The 23688-nt window shown below is 42.0% G+C and overlaps 1 protein-coding gene across 2 annotated transcripts in view; it reads right to left on the bottom strand.

The window, feature by feature from the left end:
- Positions 1 to 23688, bottom strand: part of lrsam1 (leucine rich repeat and sterile alpha motif containing 1) — a 104779-nt gene that overhangs the window by 52715 nt on the left and 28376 nt on the right. For both annotated transcript variants that reach the window (XM_034192427.1, XM_034192428.1), the window contains exons 10-12: positions 21383 to 21492; positions 17674 to 17703; positions 15664 to 15786 (exon numbers count right to left, since the gene is read on the bottom strand). In XM_034192427.1, coding sequence (XP_034048318.1) covers positions 15664 to 15786; positions 17674 to 17703; positions 21383 to 21492 — 263 coding nt within the window. The remainder of the gene's footprint in view (positions 1 to 15663; positions 15787 to 17673; positions 17704 to 21382; positions 21493 to 23688) is intronic.

Below are 23688 nucleotides of genomic sequence, written 5' to 3'. Positions count from 1 at the left end.
CCAGGAATCAAAGCACAAACGTGCAATAATAAAAGAATAAACATCAGTAGTAAAATATACTACAACAAAGCACACAAATCTTAAATTAAAGAGCTGATAATACAGAAAGATGTGACGTACACTCTGGAAAATACGTAATAAATAATAATAATATATGAGGAGACCTGATGGGAACGTCCTGTGATTTGAACCTGTCACAGCCTGACTATGTTCTATTGTTTTTAAGTAACTTTATATGGAATTACAATCGACATCTAATTGATTATACACTGTTTGATCAAATAGAATATGTGCACTTGGGGAAAAGGTTTATGGCCTCGACTGTATGTCCTGGTTGCACAATCTGAGAAGCTGGTTGAGGAGTCGGGGTGTCTGGGTTTGTGACTGTTCTGGATGAAGACTAAGCACCAGGCTCTCACTGACTTCCTGCACTCAGCCTTCAGCAGTTCAGCAGTATGTGAGCTGAGAGCTGAACCTGAGAGATTCGCTTAACTCTGCAAGTAACACACACGCTTCCAGGAGCTCAGCCTGTGAAGTCCACAGGCTTCTGGGAAGAGCTTATAGACTCATGATGTCACTGCACAGACGAACAAGGTACAATCACCTTCCTAATCAGTCGTATCATCATCATCATCATCACAGCCAACATCAGATCACCACCATGATCAGGGACCATCCAGTCTGGTAATCAGACCAGGCCCGGCACCAGAAAAAAAATATTAAGAGGGCGATGAGTTTATCACAAGGGGCGGGGTCGCCCCCCCACCCACAAGAAAAGTGTGCACCGGAGGGTACCTGCCTCTGAGCGTGCGTAATGAATTGGGTGCGCTCCTAGAAAGCTCGTGTATTTAGGCTACACCGTTGTAAGAGACTAAGAGTAAAGAGTGATGACAGTATTTTTTAATTATTATTTGAACGTATAGACCCTCGGTCAAGTGATCTCCTGCATACCACAAAACCAAACCAACAACTGATCTGAGAAACAACACGAGACAGTAGATTAACCCAACATAAACCTTTCATGTAGATGTACAGTGGTCACTCGTTTATCAATCAATCAATCAATTTTTTTTTATATAGCGCCAAATCACAACAAACAGTTGCCCCAAGGCGCTTTATATTGTAAGGCAAGGCCATACAATAATTATGTAAAACCCCAACGGTCAAAACGACCCCCTGTGAGCAAGCACTTGGCTACAGTGGGAAGGAAAAACTCCCTTTTAACAGGAAGAAACCTCCAGCAGAACCAGGCTCAGGGAGGGGCAGACTTCTGCTGGGACTGGTTGGGGCTGAGGGAGAGAACCAGGAAAAAGACATACAGAGCAAAAAGAGAAAGAAACAGTGCATCATGGGAACCCCCCAGCAGTCTACGTCTATAGCAGCATAACTAAGGGATGGTTCAGGGTCACCTGATCCAGCCCTAACTATAAGCTTTAGCAAAAAGGAAAGTTTTAAGCCTAATCTTAAAAGTAGAGAGGGTGTCTGTCTCCCTGATCTGAATTGGGAGCTGGTTCCACAGGAGAGGAGCCTGAAAGCTGAAGGCTCTGCCTCGCATTCTACTCTTACAAACCCTAGGAACTACAAGCAAGCCTGCAGTCTGAGAGCGAAGCGCTCTATTGGGGTGATATGGTACTACGAGGTCCCTAAGATAAGATGGGACCTGATTATTCAAAACCTTATAAGTAAGAAGAAGAATTTTAAATTCTATTCTAGAATTAACAGGAAGCCAATGAAGAGAGGCCAATATGGGTGATATATGCTCTCTCCTTCTAGTCCCCGTCAGTACTCTAGCTGCAGCATTTTGAATTAACTGAAGGCTTTTTAGGGAACTTTTAGGACAACCTGATAATAATGAATTACAATAGTCCAGTCTAGAGGAAATAAATGCATGAATTAGTTTTTCAGCATCACTCTGAGACAAGACCTTTCTGATTTTAGAGATATTGCGTAAATGCAAAAAAGCAGTCCTACATATTTGTTTAATATGCGCTTTGAATGACATATCCTGATCAAAAATGACTCCAAGATTTCTCACAGTATTACTAGAGGTCAGGGTAATGCCATCCAGAGTAAGGATCTGGTTAGACACCATGTTTCTAAGATTTGTGGGGCCAAGTACAATAACTTCAGTTTTATCTGAGTTTAAAAGCAGGAAATTAGAGGTCATCCATGTCTTTATGTCTGTAAGACAATCCTGCAGTTTAGCTAATTGGTGTGTGTCCTCTGGCTTCATGGATAGATAAAGCTGGGTATCATCTGCGTAACAATGAAAATTTAAGCAATACCGTCTAATAATACTGCCTAAGGGAAGCATGTATAAAGTGAATAAAATTGGTCCTAGCACAGAACCTTGTGGAACTCCATAATTAACTTTAGTCTGTGAAGACGATTCCCCATTTACATGAACAAATTGTAATCTATTAGACAAATATGATTCAAACCACCGCAGCGCAGTGCCTTTAATACCTATGGCATGCTCTAATCTCTGTAATAAAATTTTATGGTCAACAGTAAGCAGCACTGAGGTCTAACAGAACAAGCACAGAGATGAGTCCACTGTCCGAGGCCATAAGAAGATCATTTGTAACCTTCACTAATGCTGTTTCTGTACTATGATGAATTCTAAAACCTGACTGAAACTCTTCAAATAGACCATTCCTCTGCAGATGATCAGTTAGCTGTTTTACAACTACCCTTTCAAGAATTTTTGAGAGAAAAGGAAGGTTGGAGATTGGCCTATAATTAGCTAAGATAGCTGGGTCAAGTGATGGCTTTTTAAGTAATGGTTTAATTACTGCCACCTTAAAAGCCTGTGGTACATAGCCAACTAACAAAGATAGATTGATCATATTTAAGATCGAAGCATTAAATAATGGTAGGGCTTCCTTGAGCAGCCTGGTAGGAATGGGGTCTAATAAACATGTTGATGGTTTGGATGAAGTAACTAATGAAAATAACTCAGACAGAACAATCGGAGAGAAAGAGTCTAACCAAATACCGGCATCACTGAAAGCAGCCAAAGATAACGATACGTCTTTGGGATGGTTATGAGTAATTTTTTTCTCTAATAGTTAAAATTTTGTTAGCAAAGAAAGTCATGAAGTCATTACTAGTTAAAGTTAATGGAATACTCAGCTCAATAGAGCTCTGACACTTTGTCAGCCTGGCTACAGTGCTGAAAAGAAACCTGGGGTTGTTCTTATTTTCTTCAATTAGTGATGAGTAGAAAGATGTCCTAGCTTTACGGAGGGCTTTTTTATAGAGCAACAGACTCTTTTTCCAGGCTAAGTGAAGATCTTCTAAATTAGTGAGACGCCATTTCCTCTCCAACTTACGGGTTATCTGCTTTAAGCTACGAGTTTGTGAGTTATACCACGGAGTCAGGCACTTCTGATTTAAAGCTCTCTTTTTCAGAGGAGCTACAGCATCCAAAGTTGTCTTCAATGAGGATGTAAAACTACTGACGAGATACTCTATCTCACTTACAGAGTTTAGCTAGCTACTCTGCACTGTGTTGGTATATGGCATTAGAGAACATAAAGAAGGAATCATATCCTTAAACCTAGTTACAGTGCTTTCTGAAAGACTTCTAGTGTAATGAAACTTATTCCCCACTGCAGGGTAGTCCATCAGAGTAAATGTAAATGTTATTAAGAAATGATCAGACAGAAGGGAGTTTTCAGGGAATACTGTTAAGTCTTCTATTTCCATACCATAAGTCAGAACAAGATCTAAGATATGATTAAAGTGGTGGGTGGACTCATTTACTTTTTGAGCAAAGCCAATAGAGTCTAATAATAGATTAAATGCAGTGTTAAGGCTGTCATTCTCAGCATCTGTGTGGATGTTAAAATCGCCCACTATAATTATCTTATCTGAGCTAAGCACTAAGTCAGACAAAAGGTCTGAAAATTCACAGAGAAACTCACAGTAACGACCAGGTGGACGATAGATAATAACAAATAAAACTGGTTTTTGGGACTTCCAATTTGGATGGACAAGACTAAGAGTCAAGCTTTCAAATGAATTAAAGCTCTGTCTGGGTTTTTGATTAATTAATAAGCTGGAATGGAAGATTGCTGCTAATCCTCCGCCCCGGCCCGTGCTACGAGCATTCTGACAGTTAGTGTGACTCAGGGGTGTTGACTCATTTAAACTAACATATTCATCCTGCTGTAACCAGGTTTCTGTAAGGCAGAATAAATCAATATGTTGATCAATTATTATATCATTTACCAACAGGGACTTAGAAGAGAGAGACCTAATGTTTAATAGACCACATTTAACTGTTTTAGTCTGTGGTGCAGTTGAAGGTGCTATATTATTTTTTCTTTTTGAATTTTTATGCTTAAATAGATTTTTGCTGGTTATTGGTAGTCTGGGAGCAGGCACCGTCTCTACGGGGATGGGGTAATGAGGGGATGGCAGGGGGAGAGACGCTGCAGAGAGGTGTGTAAGACTACAACTCTGCTTCCTGGTCCCAACTCTGGATAGTCACGGTTTGGAGGATTTAAGAAAATTGGCCAGATTTCTAGAAATGAGAGCTGCTCCATCCAAAGTGGGATGGATGCCGTCTCTCCTAACAAGACCAGGTTTTCCCCAGAAGCTTTGCCAATTATCTATGAAGCCCACCTCATTTTTTGGACACCACTCAGACAGCCAGCAATTCAAGGAGAACATGCGGCTAAACATGTCACTCCCGGTCTGATTGGGGAGGGGCCCAGAGAAAACTACAGAGTCCGACATTGTTTTTGCAAAGTTACACACCGATTTAATGTTAATTTTAGTGACCTCCGATTGGCGTAACCGGGTGTCATTACTGCCAACGTGAATTACAATCTTACCAAATTTACGCTTAGCCTTAGCCAGCAGTTTCAAATTTCCTTCAATGTCGCCTGCTCTGGCCCCCGGAAGACAATTGACTATGGTTGCTGGTGTCGCTAACTTCACATTTCGCAAAACAGAGTCGCCAATAACCAGAGTTTGATCCTCGGCGGGTGTGTCGCCGAGTGGAGAAAAACGGTTAGAGATGTGAACGGGTTGGCGGTGTACACGGGGCTTCTGTTTAGAACTACGCTTCCTCCTCACAGTCACCCAATCAGCCTGATTTCCCGGCTGCTCGGGATCTGCCAGGGGGTAACTAACGGCGGCTAAGCTACCTTGGTCCGCACCGACTACAGGGGCCTGGCTAGCTGTAGAATTTTCCACGGTGCGGAGCCGAGTCTCCAATTCGCCCAGCCTGGCCTCCAAAGCTACGAATAAGCTACACTTATTACAAGTACCGTTACTGCTAAAGGAGGCCGAGGAATAACTAAACATTTCACACCCAGAGCAGAAAAGTGCAGGAGAGACAGGAGAAGCCGCCATGCTAAATCGGCTAAGAGCTAGTAGCTACGCTAAGCTAGCGGATTCCTAAAAACACGCAAAGTGAATAATGTGTAAATAATTTAGAGGTGATTCAGCAGAGGGAGTGCTTTAGTTAAGGCACGTAAAGATTACACTGTGAAACAAATCGTAATCTAGATAACTAGATCAATCTAACTGCGCAGATTAAACAGCTAACAGATACAGAAAAACACCGCTGTGCTCCGGAACAGGAAGTGATACAATACCGCAGTGAGAGCCAACCACCAGTAGAGGCAAGCAAGAAGTTTATCGCGGGAGTTACGTTCTAAAAATAACCCGCAATAGGCGAAATCCGTTAAGTAGTCAGCATTATTTTTTACAATTATTATAGATGTTTTAAGGCTGTAAAACCCCTCACTACACACTTTATACACTTTTCTCAAACAGGCATTAACATTTTCTCACTTTTCTCTCATGTGTAAACACTCTCAAAGTTCAAACCTTAGTAGAAAAATAAGACCAACCTGTTTTCAGGCCCAAACATTTGTTTGAGAAATAAAAATAGAACGTTTTCCTATAAATAATTATGATGGCTTTTAGAACTAATGAATTTAATTTTAACAATCAACCTACGAGGTTGGACACAAGAAATTATTAATAGTGACTGACCAGTATTTCACAGTTCCTCTGATCGCGCCTCTTCATCCTGGCGCCGCGCCACTGTCGCGCCTTTTTCCACTCACACCTCGCTGCAGGTGTCTTTCTCCGACTGAAGAACACAGTTATGGGTAGTTGTTGGCGTTCTTTTTCTTCTGGGCGAGAAGATTCTAATAAACAGACACGCAGAACACAATGTGCATGCTCTCCCTTTGCGGTGCCGCAACAGGTGTCCCGTCATCTCGACAGAACACCGGCCTGCTTGATGAGGACGCAGAGCACAATGCACTTTAAAAAAAAAAAAGCATGCAAAATTGGACTAAAAAAATCTGCGAAACTGCGAGGTGCTATATTTTCCAGTATTTCTTTTTCTTTCTTTTTTATTTTTATTTTTGATAACTCTCATATCCGAGGGGGCGAGGTTGATGACGTGAGGCGGCGTCGCCCTCAAACGCCCCCTCGTGGCGCCGGGTCCGAATCAGACTGGTGATAGATTTTTCAAAAGTTGTTTTGGACAGATGAAATGAGTGACTCTTGATGGACCAGATGGGCAGATCTGTGGTTCTGGAGCACTAATGGACACTCAGCACCACTTCCAGTCAGATGCAGTATGTGGCCATTACAGGATCTGCCCACAGCTGGTCCAGCTCCTACCTTTCAGAGCAGAGCTTCTCTGTAAAGTTGGGTCACTTTTCTTCAGATGTGGCCCACTGACCTGTGGAGTCCCTCAAGGCTCCATTCTAGGCCCCATTCCATTTCTTTTGTACACATTGCCCCTTGGTGGTGTGTTTTTAAATATCAAGTTTCTTTCCATTGCTTTGCTGACGATGTCCAGATTTACCTGCCACTGAGGTTGTTAGGCTATGACCCAAGACTATGACCCAATGCAGCCATTATTGGATTGTTTGAGTGAGGTTAAATCATGGACAAGTGCTAATCTACTAAATCTTAATGAATCCAAGACAGAGGTTATCCTGTTTGAGGGAAACACTTCCACAGCCTGCTCTGCTGATATCCTGGGCCCCCTGAGTTCCAACATTCAGTCCTGTGTTCCGTAAGCTGGATAAACCTGTCTGCACTAGCTTATGGCTTGGTCACACAGCACACTACGATTCCTGAACGATGGGGAAAAAGTATAAAAAAAAAAGTCATAACTCATCGAGAAAAGGTGGACAAATGAGCTTTTGACTTTTCACATTACCAATTAGCCTGTGAATCAAGAGCACAAAAGGAATGAAAGATGAACAAAATGAAACCGAAGATGACGTTGATCTCAACGCTTTAAATGAAACGCGCCTGGAGTCACTGCCAGAGCAGTGTGTGTCTGCATCCTACTCTGCATTCTAGGACTCGGCGCTGGGACAGAGCTCTGTAACACCTTATTCCTGGAGAAGCTGCAAAGAGAAGCAAGGGATCAGATCTACTGTGGAGATGTGTGCGCATGTCGGTGGATCCACCTGCTCTGGTTGATTGTCCAGAACAAAAGAGGGATCATCTCCTTCATCATCAGAATCCTCACTGTCTGGTTCAGACTTACGACTTGCTTAGCCTACTGACCCCATTTGCTGCGCTGTGATTAAATAGTCCCCAGACTTTGAGAAGCCCTGACCTTGAGAAGTTATTTTATTTTAATAAGTGATGGGCAATTTTAATGGCAAAATAAGTAAACAAACCAAGAATCAAGTTTATTTGTGGTTCTAAATATTTTTAAGGTGGTTTTACTCACTTTTTTGCCTCTCCCACAATGTTTTGTTTTCAAAACTTTATTTAAAAAGATATATTAACAAACATTAAATGAACAGTTAATAGAAAGAGATAGAAAATAAAACAAATTGTACAAATGTAAAGGGATTCTTTAACATTAATTCTCTTTAAAAATCCCTTATAGAGTGTGACAGTTTTGGACAAGTTAATTTTTCTGGCAAAAAATATGAAGGTTGAATAAAACTGAACAGGGCTTCATGCTGGAACCGTTGTGCTGCTCTTTATTTGTGGAAAGGTTTTGTTAAAATTACCTCCTTAAAACTTTTGAACTGTCAGACTGAAAGGGCCAGCAGGCTCTTCTCTCTGCATGGGCTGGAGGACAGCAAGCCTTTCAGAGTTCATGGACAGAATGGTGCAGTTCCTGAGAGGACACCGGCTGGACTTTTGTGCAGCAACTCTCTCCTCAGGTGCACACAGCACTGGCCAACACCACGATCACGGACTCCGTGCACTAGCATGGAGGCCTACAAATTCTTCCTGGCTGGCCAGGCATGACAGCAGTTGCACTCGCCCCATCACACGCAGCGGCAGAAGCCCTACACCACACACCAGCACCGCTGCAGAGGAGCTGCATCTCTCCTCCACAGGAGCACTCACAAACCGGCTTCTGCACTGTATAAAAACATTCAGCTGGTCGAACGAACTCGAACTAAACGCTAACGTTACAAAAACTAAGCAAACGAAAAGAAACCGTCAAGCATGACAGCAAAATGAAATACGGACAAATTGAGGTTTTCGGCAGCATTCATTCAAATTTTTCAACAGTTTAAAAATCTTGATGAGGTGCCAGTTGCAGGACCAAAGCTGCACAAAGGTTACACAATACCAACGAAAGTCCAGATTTCTTGTTTCATTTGGGCTTCGTTGTCCTTTGTTAGTGATGTGTGATCAGGCCTTTGTCCCTTTTCTTCTTCTTCTAAATCAAGACCACAATGGGAAAACATCTAATGCTGGCGGCCGTGGTCAGCCCCCATGCACAGAGGTGGGCTTAATCACAGCACAACCGTGGAGGACATCTGGCCACAGTAGGATGGCATGGACGTGGACATGGTTCTTCAGCTGTCGATCGCTTGTCAACCATGCATGACGATGTCGTTGATTGAGTGGACCTTGGACATTATTCTCCGGATGGCTATCACGTGCCATCTATGTGTGACAACCTCTTTGATGGAGTGGACCTGGACATTATTCTTCGGCTGATGATCGCATACTATCCATGCATGATGACTTCTTTGATGTCACCATGCATCGTTAATCTTGGAATCATTCTACAAGTGGGTGAGTGCCATGTACAGTTTTTTTTTTCCCTTTTGCAATGTATTCTCATCAATGGAGCTGGCTGGCTTTGTTATTTTTATTTTACTTTGAGAGTCTGTCAGATTTTGTGTGCGGAGTCTGTTCTGTGTACCAGAGCAGCATCATATTGAGCCAATGGCCCCTGACTTCAGGCACTAAGAGGCTGTTAGCCCAAACCGCTCTTTTAAAGTATGAATCACTGTTTTCTGGTTTGCAGCAGAGACCCTCTCACAGCACTACTTGATTTGTTAGACATCACAACTTCACAACTGCTGAAGCATGCTGCTCACAGACTGGCATGGAATAAGATTGCAGTGTACAGACCAGAACTGTGTTGGGTGTATTTATTTATTTGTTAATTTGTTCAACTTCATAATTTTATTTGTAGCTCCTTGCACTTTTTTGTGTGAAGGTCATGTTGAAAAGTTCTGTGAATTAAACATATACTGCAAAATATATTCAAGAAGGCTTAGTTTCTTTCACCTTAGGCAGCTTGCTAAGGTGAAGCCTTTCCTCACACATCAGAGCTTTGAAACAGTAATCCATACCTTCATTACCTCTCAGATGGATTACTGTAATGCACTTTATTTTGGAGTTAGCCGGTCCTCTCTTGCACATCTCCAGTTAGTTCAGAACTCTGCCAAGTAAAGATTCTTTTATTTGTTTTTAAATCTTTAAATGGCCTCACCCCGTCCTACGTCTCTGAGCTACTTCACCCCTACGCTCCTGCATAGTTCGTCCAGTCAACTGATCAGCTGCTTCTTGAGGTACCGAGCTCCAAGCGAACGCTCAGAGGGGATCGAGCAATTTAGCTCCAAAAATTTGGAATCATCTACCTTTGCACATTAGGTAGGCCTCTTCACTGTCTGTTTTTAAAACCAATCTTAAAACCCACGTTTATTCACTGGCTTTTAACAAAATATGAGACTACACTCTGTTTTAGTTGTTCTGTTTGTTTGTTGCTGTTTTTATTGTTGTTGGGTTGCTTTGTTGTTTTTTTATGACCCTCGTGTACAGCACTTTGTTTCAGTTTTGGCTGTTCGAAAGTGCTCTATTGAGTTGAGTTGAGTGTTAAGGGTGAAGTATACTAAATTCTGACACGTTTTACCGCAGCCAAACATTGGCCTCAAATATCGGTATCAGCCTCCAAACCTTGTCGATAATCATATCAGCCCTTAAAAATCCATATCGGTCGACTGCTACCCGAGATATTCTTGCTAAAAATCTACCAGGATGACGAAGATGAAATGAGAGTGGACATTTCAGCAAGACAGTGAGCCCAAACATTATATTAGATATAGATTAGCTCTATATCTAATATAATATATAAAGATGACCATGAATGTGTGTGTGTGTTCACCATGCACTGCCACAGTAATTAAGCAATTGATACCAAACTTGGTATGGTGACTGGGGGCACCACGGGAGAGGTCACTGGGGCCCTTATGTTGAAAGCACGCACGTGTGCGCGCGCACACACACACACACGGTCAGCCTTATATATAAGAATCACAACCCGCTCACTGGAGCCCTTATTTTCGCAGTTCACGTGGTACTCAGGTCAGGTAGCAAGCATCACACTTTACTTACTATGCAGTAGCTGCTGGCTAGGGTGCATTTTAATTACAATCCAAACAGGCCAGCGCACACTGAGAGTTAAAGGCACATTTTTTCAATTAAAATGTACCTGCTGTGTATGGTGGCCAGAGCGTGGCAGTGATATGACATGCTGTCACCTTTTTATAATCATTACTTGAGTCTCATGAATGTCACAAATTGGTCTATGAAAATTAATGATGACAACATACACACAATGGAATGCAACTTACTACACCTTAACTAAAGTGACATGAAAGATACAATGGCATGGCTAAAATTCCTCTATTATCCGTGCGTAGAACGGAGTTACCTGTTCTACACATGAACTACAGTTTGTTGTCTTAACTCAGCTAGTATATACTTCAGTGCTGATTTTCTTTTACCTTATTTTTACAGACTTGCACTGTTGTTCTGTGACTCTCCCTGTGCTGCTGTAACATTGCAAATTTCCCCGTCATGGGATTATTAAAGGATTATCTTATTACACACACACACACACACACACACACACACACACACACACACACACATATATACACTCAACAAAAATATAAACGCAACACTTTTGGTTTTGCTCCCATTTTGTATGAGATGAACTCAAAGATCTAAAACTTTTTCCACATACACAATATCATAATTTCCCTCAAATATTGTTCACAAACCAGTTTAAATCTGTGATAGTGAGCACTTCTCCTTTGCTGAGATAATCCATCCCACCTCACAGGTGTGCCATATCAAGATGCTGATTAGACACCATGATTAGTGCACAGGTGTGCCTTAGACTGCCCACAATAAAAGGCCACTCTGAAAGGTGCAGTTTTATTTTATTGGGGGGGGATACCAGTCAGTATCTGGTGTGACCACCATTTGCCTCATGCAGTGCAACACATCTCCTTCGCATACAGTTGATCAGGTTGTCAATTGTGGCCTGTGGAATGTTGGTCCACTCCTCTTCAATGGCTGTGCGAAGATGCTGGATATTGGCAGAAACTGGTACACGCTGTCGTATACGCTGGTCCAGAGCATCCCAAACATGCTCAATGGGTGACATGTCCGGTGAGTATACTGGCCATGCAAGAACTGGGACATTTTCAGCTTCAAAGAATTGTGTACAGATCCTTGCAACATGGGGCCGTGCATTATCCTGCTGCAACATGAGGTGATGTTCTTGGATGTATGGCACAACAATGGGCCTCAGGATCTTGTCACGGTATCTCTGTGCATTCAAAATGCCATCAATAAAATGCACCTGTGTTCTTCGTCCATAACAGACGCCTGCCCATACCATAACCCCACCGCCACCATGGGCCACTCGATCCACAACATTGACATCAGAAAACCGCTCACCCACACAACGCCACACACGCTGTCTGCCATCTGCCCTGGACAGTGTGAACCGGGATTCATCCGTGAAGAGAACACCTCTCCAACGTGCCAAACGCCAGAGAATGTGAGCATTTGCCCACTCAAGTCGGTTACGATGACGAACTGGAGTCAGGTCGAGACCCCGATGAGGACGACGAGCATGCAGATGAGCTTCCCTGAGACGGTTTCTGACAGTTTGTGCAGAAATTCTTTGGTTATGCAAACCGATTGTTTCAGTAGCTGTCCGAGTGGCTGGTCTCAGACGATCTTGGAGGTGAACATGCTGGATGTGGAGGTCCTGGGCTGGTGTGGTTACACGTGGTCTGTGGTTGTGAGGCTGGTTGGATGTACTGCCAAATTCTCTGAAACGCCTTTGGAGACGGCTTATGGTAGAGAAATGAACATTCAATACACGAGCAACAGCTCTGGTTGACATTCCTGCTGTCAACATGCCAATTGCACGCTCCCTCAAATCTTGCGACATCTGTGGCATTGTGCTGTGTGATAAAACTGCACCTTTCAGAGTGGCCTTTTATTGTGGGCAGTCTAAGGCACACCTGTGTACTAATCATGGTGTCTAATCAGCATCTTGATATGGCACACCTGTGAGGTGGGATGGATTATCTCAGCAAAGGAGAAGTGCTCACTATCACAGATTTAGACTGGTTTGTGAACAATATTTGAGGGAAATGGTGATATTGTGTATGTGGAAAAAGTTCATCTCATACAAAATGGGAGCAAAACCAAAAGTGTTGCATTTATATTTTTGTTGAGTGTACATATACATAATACATACATAATACATATATATAATACACACACACACACACACACACACACACACACACACACACACACACACGAATTGGAATGGTGTAAGTCCAGACCTCAACAATATTTAGAAGAACCCCTCAACCCTTTTATTTCCTGCTGATTATGTCATTTTTAATGTTAATTTACTGTCTTAATGTATTTATTAATTGTTTAGGTTCTTGTTACTATATACACATTATTATTATTATTTTATTATTACTATTTTTATGTTTGTATGTATTATTACTTATATTTTGTCATTTGAATTTTAAATGGACCACAATAGAAACAAGTGTTTCAGTTCAGTTTCTTGTGTCATCCATGTATTTTTAACCTATTTACATTATATTACAACGTATTTACATTTTGTAAACTATTTACAATTATATATTATATTTATATTAACCTATTTACAATTATATACATGTACTTACATTGAACTTACTAAATGAAATCACGCACTCACGCTTTTAATATAACGATGATTTACCGATTGTTCAGTGTTGTTAGCTAATATCCATAGTTTCTTGAAAAACATCAATCCTACCCACGTTCCGTTTAGGTGCCGTTCATCTCTGACCCAAAATACATAAACATACCAAACAGCAAACGTAAGCTCTCCCCAGTATGCCCACGATCAAAGTTGCAAACACGCATGCACACACACACAGCTTTTTGTCTTTTCAGCATTCTGCCGCAAGCAGGTACTTCTGGTTTTACAGACGCACAAACAGAAATGCTGGCAGAAGACATCAAAAGCAGTACAGTTCTCACCTCTGATAACAGCAACATGACATTTAACTATACTGACTAACCAACTGAACTACAAAAACACAATAAATCAGTAACACTAAGAACACTGTTCAGCTAACATAAACCACAATAGCATTTAACGTCCCAGAACCCTGACCTGCCATGGTGTATTGCAGTACAATATCCATTGTTCACTGTTGTGAGCTAATATCGCAAATTTGTCCAAAAATATTAGTACCATCAGCTTTCTGTTTTCGCAGCATTCATCCTTGACCCAAAATACATAAGCATATCAAACACCACATCAGCTCTTCCACGTTTCTCTGCGATCTAAGCCATACACACGCACACAGAGGCCACTTGGAGATATTATATTATATATACATACATACATAGACACACTTAACAAAAGATAAACACAGCACTTTTGTTTTTGCTCCCATTTTTCATGAGCTGAACTGAAAAATCTTAAACATTTCCTATATACACAAAAGAGCTATTTCTCTCAAATATTGTTCACAAATCTGTCTAAATCTGTGTTAGTGAGCACTTCTTCTTTGCCGAGATAATCCATCCCACCTCACACCTGACATGCCAAGATGCTGATTCGACAGCATGATTATTGCACAGGTGTGTCTTAGGCTGGCCACAATTAAAAGGTCACTCTAAAATGTCCAGTTTCATCACAATACCACAGATGTCACAAGTTTTGAGAGCGCGTGCGCAATTCCTACAGGCATTCTGACTGTAGGAATGTCCCTGGAGCTGTTGCCCATGAATTGAATGTTCACTTTTCTACCAGAAGCCATCTCCAAAGGCGTTTCAGAGAATTTGGCAGTACATCCAACCGGCCTCACAACCACAGACCACTTGTAACCACACCCGCTCAGGACCTCCACATCCAGCATGTTCATCTCCAAGATTATCTGAGACCAGCCACACAGATAGCTACTGCAACAATCGGTTTGCAGAACCAAATAATTTCTGCACAAACTATCATAAACCGTCTCTGCATGCTTGTCGTTCTCATCAGGGTCTCAAACGGACTGCAGTTTGTTGTTGTAACAGACTTGAATGGGCAAATGCTCACATTCGATGGCGTCTGGCTGCTGATCAACCCTATATGAAGGAGATGTGTTGCCCTGCATGAGGCAAATGGTAGTCACACCAGAAACTGACTGGTTTTCTGCCCCCCACCCCTCTAATAGAGCAAAACTGCCCATTTCAAAGTGGCCTTTTATTGTGGCCAGCCTAAGGCACACCTGTGCAATAATCATGCTGTCTAATCAGCATCTTGACATGCCACACCTGTGAGGTGGCCTGGATTATCTCGGCAAAGGAGAAGTGCTCACTAACACAGATTTAGACAGATTTGTGAACAATATTTGAGAGAAACAGGTCTTTTCTGTATGTAGAAAATGTTTTAGATCTTTGAGTTCAGCTCATGAAAAACGGGAGCAAGAACAAATGTGTTGTGTTTATATTTTTATTCAGTGTATATAGGGCCCATGGCCTATGCATTGAGGCTCCCAGCAACTGGAACAGGTAAAGGAGACAGACAAGTGCCACCAGACTGCTGGGGACAGATGGCTAATTTCGGGAGATAGGGATGGACCATTAGCCTGCCTGGGTCATTTTCAATCAGGAGCTGTGAAGGTCCTGTAGGGTGGTCCTGTGGGGTAGTGAATGCGTTGATGCACGAGAACAACCCGCCCTGCAATCCTTACTAATGCTTTCCATCCTAGCTCACCCACCCTGTTCACTTTCACGTAATTTCACATATTCACTGCTAAAAAGGGCCCAGTGTAACCACAGTCTGATCAGCTGGACACTGAGCACCTCAGTGGTGGTCATGAGGGTGGGATAAACGCTGTTTTCTAACTTCCCCAACCCAGATTCCTATTCCTGTTTCAAGGCTTGAGCTACTGTTTACACATCAGTCTTTGGGACTCTTCTGTCCACTGAATGAGTATTTGACTCAACATGCTGAGAACCAAAAACACAAGAGAAACCAACATATCCATGTCATCAAAGGTAACTTCAGACACAGAGCATTAACATGTTGTGTACCTGTCGAACTGAGTTCAGCATATTTTCCTTGCGGGATGTACTCATAAGTACAAGTTGAGTTTGCTCCTTTTGCTGTTCCTCTAGGTGGCGCTCAAAGGCCAGCTTCTCCTGCTGTTTCTGCTCCTGATGGAAGACAAGTGACAATAAATTTTTCTGTGCACCGTCACATTCCTAACAGCTTCATGCTGGCGTGCACGGATAAACAACATTCCATCAGGACTTGAAATGAGAGCAGACTAATCCACGAAGAAGCCAGCAAATTCAAGAACAGTGCATTTGTGGTTTTACCTCATTTACTGATGCCACAGGTAGTGTTTTCCATGAACATTGTTGGATTAAAAACATGATGGGTGTGTTCTTGAAACATTCAGTAAGGGCGGAGTAGCAGTGGTTTGAAAATCCACTTGCACTCAGTACGTCAACCCAACGTGTGTGGAAATGTTTTGTCATTAATTACTAAAAGAACACACATCTTCCAAAACCTGTTTTCTAAGATACTGCTTAAAGAAATGAGAAATGCCTTACTCTTAAGTAGACACCTTACAATGTCCATAATCTCATCCGAAAAGTGTTTAAATCTACACTTAACTACGGTGTTGGCAACAGAGAATTCCACTCCGCCTTCCTTCCACCACAAAGCACAGCTGCTGTAATTCTAACAGCCAGTGCCCACACATATTATTTCACAGGACCACGTCCGCTCATGGGTGTGTCAGGTGTGGTCAGGTGCAGAACTGACACGTTCATATTGTCCGTCACAACAAAGCATTTTCACCTTCAACCACCAGCATGATGCATTTCTTTATTCACTCAGACATGTCTTACATGAGCAGGTTCATAATGCACACAGACCTTATTTGTCTGCATGCGTAGTTGCCATTAGTGGTTTATTAGTATTATATTACAACAACTATAGGGGTAAAAACAAACAGGGGGAGAGAGAAAAGAAGACAACTCTCTTCATTGTAAAGTGAAATGCGATGTCTCCCATGGGTTTTCCAAAGAACATGTTTGAAACACAAACTGATCTCACTATTTTGGCCTGACTCCCAGCCATCCCATAAAACAAGAAGGGCATGACTTAGGTGGGACAAATGCAGCCCAAACATGTCCTCCGTGTCAGAGGTCCCAAACAAGCTGAGACTAACAAGCTAACTTTGATTCAACACATATTTTTTCAGATTGGGTGGTGGTTTTTATAACAGCTGGCTTGGCACAGTTATAAAGTACAACTGGCATAGTGCCTCAGTAACGGCTGCACCATCAGTGGTTTGAATGACTCTAACACCTGCTAATAAGGCTACATACAGATTAAACAATACTAAATTTTCACTCAACAAAAATACTGGAGCACAGACTTCTTAGATGGACCATTAGTACTCAGCTATATGTAACAATATGCTCAGAAAGGATAAACATGTTTGGTCCACTGCAGTTACCAGCCATTGCTAGTGGGGTCCTGGACTGGTGTGGACTCCCCTCGCTGGAGCATAGGTGCCACTTAAAGTGACCACACCCCTAATTATTCACAACTGTATGGGTTTAAAATATCTTAAACTGGTGAGTCATTAAAAAAAATGTAATCACTCCCGGTCCAACTGTCATGAATGGGGAAAGACGCCATCGAGACCAAAAGCATTTTTTTTGTACCAGACTGTAAACATGTTTATTTGTGTACTAAAGTTTGGGGTTTTGACACGGGAGGTAGGACTTCTATGGGGAGTGTCTCACTTTGGAGCCAGCCTCAAACAGCTACTCAAGTAACTGCAAGATTTGCCAGGGCTTAATTGTGACAAAAACAAAATAACGATAATAATAAAATTAATGTAATAATTAATGATAATGAAAAAAAATCAAGTTCATGCTCAATGAACATGGTAAATCCAACCAGCTGCTCTCAGTTTATGCACAGTCTGGACAAAAAACATGAAAAAAAAGCAATTACATCCTCTGTGCTCTCCGGGGTGGTAGATGAAAGTGTGCATGAGTTATCTGCTGTCACATACATACCTTTCTTTTCTCATAGTCGCTGAACTTGTTCTGCAACAGGAAAAAAGTCAAGTTAGACATTTTGCTGTTAACAATCTGCATCTAACATAATAAATTCAGAAATTAAAAAAATGCTATTCAAATAACCAACATACTCCACAGCATGTAGGAGAGAGACCCAAACGAGCGGTGCCATGAACACCTTATCAACACCACATGGATAAAAGACAAAAAGAGAACCTGACAGAGACAGACTGGCGTCCTGTCCTGGGTGAACCCCGCCTCGCGTTCTATGACTGCTGGGATAGGCTCCAGCCCCCCGCGACCCTTAACTGGACTAAGAGGTTGAAGATGTGTGTGTGTGAGTGAGTGAGTGAGTGAGAGAGAGAGAGAGAGAACCTGAAAGAAAGAACACAACACGAACCTGACAGACCCACTGAAAGACAACACGTTCTGAAAGTCATAATCCTTCTCTTTCCAATGTAATGGTGCCAGAAATACCAGCAACTGATAAAAGTCCATTTAAAAACATCCATCAAATTAATAGACCTACATTCATTATGTGCTGCCATTAAGTTCATCCTGCAGGAGCGGAGTCGCGTCCCACTGTCAGCACTGTGCTGCTTCTAAAGGCCACATGCAGTCCAAACGGAAAACTGACTCAGACCAGCGTGAATTAATGCACTTTGTAACGATATGAAAGGTCTGTGTTTAATAAAAGTTCTAAATGGCTCTAAGCGGTTATTTCAACCATTTAAAGTTAGCGTGCGCTCTTGTGGGCATTCGTCAAAAAGTAGGTCAACAAGTATGTGATGTCATGAGAGGGAGTGGCCTAGCTGGATTAACAGTCCGCCATATAGCAAACACGGGAGACCGGCTTGTGTTCAGATTGTTTCTGTGCCATTCTGCTGTTTACGTGGCTTATATGGAAATAATGACTCAGATGTGTTGAATCACCAGGGTGTGTTTACTCTATTTCAGGAGATGGTGAGTCGCTGTATTGTGTTTTTGAGCGGCAAAACTGGAGTTGCTTTTAACAAATTACCCCTTATGGTATTTGGACAATTATGAACATGTACAATTGATTTATTGTGGGCAGTCTAAGGCACACCTGTGTACTAATCATGGTGTCTAATCAGCATCTTGATATGGCACACCTGTGAGGTGGGATGGATTATCTCAGCAAAGGAGAAGTGCTCACTATCACAGATTTAGACTGGTTTGTGAACAATATTTGAGGGAAATGGTGATACTGTGTATGTGGAAAAAGTTTTAGATCTTTGAGTTCATCTCATACAAAATGGGAGCAAAACCAAAAGTGTTGCGTTTATATTTTTGTTGAGTGTATGTATGTATGTAGAGTATAAATCACGTAAATCGTGTACACTCCACAGAGGCGTCATGTGATCACACGGTTATTTCAGCACGAAACTTCAGCAGTCCACGGTCCAATGTGTTACCCACTGAAAACCAAGGTTAGCAAAATAACATTAGCGATTGCATGAGAAAATTACTGAACAATACAGATCTTCTAACCGTAGGGCTTCCCCGCCGCGTTCGCGGTCACCATCGTGGTTTTGGTCCGATTCCTCCTCTGAAACATCTCCTTCTGGCTGTTCTGGCTCGAACCTGTAAGTCTGTACACCTTCTGGGTTCATAATCAATTATTCAGCAATATATAAAAGCTTTGTTTGTGAATGAAAGCGTTCGAGAATGGGCCGTCCCCGCTCTGATGACGCAGCAGCGCGCAGTCTCACCAGCAAGGGACATTTCAAGTGCTATGCATGTGTGATCAAATAAGGACTGAAATAAACTGACACAGACCGATTTGACAAAAATACACTGAAGATTCTGGCTTTAAAACAGCCTTCAAGGAAAATATAGATATTCAGACCTCCACATGTGGCTTTTAAGACAGCAACAGTTTACAATGAATAGATTGTTGTTGGGTTTTTTAATATTATTTTATGATACCACAGCATTTTGATATATTTATAGCTCCTAACATCTTTCCGATAACAGCTGGCATCTCGTCACTGCATCCACCACACCAAAGAACTGTCTTGGTTGAGTCTTTGATGCAACCAGACCAGGCTGTTCCCACCAATCACAAGTAGCTGTTTGTCTGCCACAGCCAGTTGAAACTCAGGCGTCCCCGTGGCATTCCCCAGGTGCTGACGTCCTCAACCTTGAAGGCCCATATCCTGGATCACACCCAGAGATAAGCATCACATGGCCAAAATGTGATAGCCAATGTTCCCTCACATTACAACAGATAATCCTCATGTGAGTCTCCTGAAGCATCCAAAGTTTGACACATAGTCATTCTAATAACAACCAAGGATGCTCCAAATGGACCAAGCACCAAGGACATCCATCTTTACCTTATGTGACTGGTTACTATCCATGCCTCCCAACCAGACTGGACCCTAAAGACTATCAACATCATCAAACACCTATGTCCAGTGATTCAATAAGCTCTTCCCAGGTGTCTGTCCATTTCAAACGTCCAGGATACAGAGACATAAGTTTCCTGCCAAGATACGTAAATGTCTCTTTACAAGTTTGACACTTTTATTACATACAGATACATTTCTGATGGCAGAATCCAGGAAGTCATCGAAAAGCCTGGATCTTAGGACAAGTTGTAATTCCAGTCACTCTGATTCCTTACTCAGTTTCTCAATTGCTACAAACAGGGTATCCACTGATTCCACAAAGATCACAGCGTCACCCTTGAAGTTAAAGTCAGTAAACGTATTCGCCAACAAAAAGCACCTAAGCTGTTGGATTCCACAACCCGAATCAACTCCCAGCACAGGCCAGCACTGACCTGCATATGAGCCAGAACACATCACTGATAGACACCAGTGTTCACGGAAAAAGTCAGCGATTCTACCTCCCACCCCACCCCCACTCTGCACAGCACTCACAGGAACTGCTTACCCCCTTCGACTGCTCCCTTGTTTTCACTCAGGGTCACCACAGCAGATCTAAAGTAACGTAGACCTGCATGTTGAATTGGCACAGGTTTTACGCTGGATGCCCTTCCTGACACAACTCCACATTACATAGAGAAGGGATCCATAAATTCTCAGGCTGTCCTGTGAAAATCAGCATAGGTTTAAAATAAGCAGTACCAATATTCACACATTCATTCAAAGAGCACTCACAGAGCTACGAGAAGGATGTTGTCCATGGCTGACTTAGTGGGTATAAAACCAGAGTGCTCTAGTGGCTCAGTGGCAAGTAACCGGGACCAAATCCTGTTCAGAATCATCCTTCCAAGCACTTTCTCCAGCACAAAGAACAGTGCAATAACTCTAAGTCCTATGTTCCGGGCCTTAGGGATGATACCAGCCTCCCAGATTAAAGCTACAACTGCATGCAATGCCAGGAGAACAATAAATGCACCTGCCTGTAGGAGTTCAGCTCCAGTACCACAGAACCCTGGCACTTTCTCCACCTTCAGTGCATTTACTGACATCAACATCACTTGTGAACCAAAACTTGGCCAATTCATTCTCACAAATGAAACTTGAAGAATTCAATAGAAACCCAAAACAAAGTGTACAATCATCACACTTACACACTCGTAAAACTCTACAAAAACAACCTGTTAACCCGCAGCACTAAGTCTTGGTGCCAATAACACCTTAGTCCATACGATAAGTTTGACACAATCAAACATTTGCAGTTCTGTAGAGTTGTGTGTTAGTGTACCACCTACCTGCCACGCCACTTCCAGGCCATCTGCACAATCAGAATTCTGTTTGCTGCAGTCAGTCTCCAACACCGGCAGAAGATACTGAGATGGGGGACAATACTCCGCTCCCAGTTCTGAAGATCCAGATGAAACAAGAAATAAAACAGCAGTGTCACATACAGTCTAATATATGGCATAAATGGTGCTATATTTATATTTTAATAAAAGTCAATAGATTATTAACTGGACTGATACCAGAGCGGGAGGGTCAGAAAAACCCACCACGCTTGTTTAGAATTTCAATGACTTCACCTTGCAAAGAGAGCAGTGTAACACCCTTATAATTGTTGGAAATGGAAAAATTCAGACCTTTCCAGTTTGATTTCCAATTAGATTAGCGGTTAAAACAGTAAGGCAGTGTCTAAAACCAAATACCTGACACTTTGTGCCACCTGCACTGAGTAATGGATGTGAAAATGGCAGCCATATTGTAAGGGGATTGTTTGTACCATAAACAAAAGCATATTTTCTTTCATAAGCTATGTCCTATTTCAAACAATCTCTACCTGGGTTTCATGAAATATTTCTTGTTTAGAAGCTTATTCATGAAATTAATTTTACAGTTGTCAGTATTAGTTGCAGAGCTGGAATTTTATATCAACATCAAGGAACCAAGAAAACTGTGACATATTTATGCTGAGTTTTAGCTCAAAAGGTGTCTTTGGTAAGTAATGAGGCAGAATCAGCACGTTAACATGAATAAAATCAAATAATTTGGAGTTTCCAAATCATAATTCAGTATTTAGTGAGGCCAAATGAACTATTAATTACTCAGTTAACAATAAACACAGAAGTCTTAAGTGCAATTACAGTGCATGTACTTATGTAGACAGTATGAAAAAACAAGACAGTTAAATAAACACAAATAAAATCAAAGGTTTGGGTGTTCACAGTTTGGATGTAGAGTCAGTTCATATGAGATTTAACCCCTTCTAAGCCTGTATATCTCATCGATGGGAAATTCCACTTTTTATTTGTGAGATACTGACAAGCCAAAATGAGGCGGGCGGTAGGGGGTTAAACAACACAATCAATCAATCAATCAATTTTATTTATATAGCGCCAAATCACAACAAACAGTTGCCCCAAGGCGCTTTATATTGTAAGGCAAGGCCATACAATAATTACGTAAAAACCCCAACGGTCAAAACGACCCCCTGTGAGCAAGCACTTGGTAACAGTGGGAAGGAAAAACTCCCTTTTAACAGGAAGAAACCTCCAGCAGAACCAGGCTCAGGGAGGGGCAGTCTTCTGCTAGGACTGGTTGGGGCTGAGGGAGAGAACCAGGAAAAAGACATGCTGTGGAGGGGAGCAGAGATCAATCACTAATGATTAAATGCAGAGTGGTGCATACAGAGCAAAAAGAGAAAGAAACACTCAGTGCATCATGGGAACCCCCCAGCAGTCTAAGTCTATAGCAGCATAACTAAGGGATGGTTCAGGGTCACCTGATCCAGCCCTAACTCTAAGCTTTAGCAAAAAGGAAAGTTTTAAGCCTAATCTTAAAAGTAGAGAGGGTGTCTGTCTCCCTGATCTGAATTGGGAGCTGGTTCCACAGGAGAGGAGCCTGAAAGCTGAAGGCTCTGCCTCCCATTCTACTCTTACAAACCCAAGGAACTAGAAGTAAGCCTGCAGTCTGAGAGCGAAGCGCTCTATTGGGGTGATATGGTACTATGAGGTCCCTAAGATAAGATGGGACCTGATTATTCAAAACCTTATAAGTAAGAAGAAGAATTTTAAATTCTATTCTACAATTAACAGGAAGCCAATGAAGAGAGGCCAATATGGGTGAGATATGCTCTCTCCTTCTAGTCCCCGTTAGTACTCTAGCTGCAGCATTTTGAATTAACTGAAGGCTTTTCAGGGAACTTTTACGACAACCTGATAATAATGAATTACAATAGTCCAGCCTAGAGGAAATAAATGCATGAATTAGTTTTTCAGCATCACTCTGAGACAAGACCTTTCTAATTTAAGAGATATTGCGTAAATGCAAAAAAGCAGTCCTACATATTTGTTTAATATGCGCATTGAATGACATATCCTGATCAAAAATGACTCCAAGATTTCTCACAGTATTACTAGAGGTCAGGGTAATGCCATCCAGAGTAAGGATCTGGTTAGACACCATGTTTCTAAGATTTGTGGGGCCAAGTACAATAACTTCAGTTTTATCTGAGTTTAAAAGCAGGAAATTTGTTATGTGTCGGACGCAGGCAGAGAACCGACCAGCGTTTGAAAGGACCAAGCATAAAATAAGCAGAGCACGG

This window comes from Thalassophryne amazonica, chromosome 17 (genome assembly GCF_902500255.1).
Source record: "Thalassophryne amazonica chromosome 17, fThaAma1.1, whole genome shotgun sequence".
In the NCBI taxonomy this organism is placed as follows: domain Eukaryota; kingdom Metazoa; phylum Chordata; class Actinopteri; order Batrachoidiformes; family Batrachoididae; genus Thalassophryne; species Thalassophryne amazonica.
This window is presented reverse-complemented; position numbering and strand designations above follow the sequence as displayed.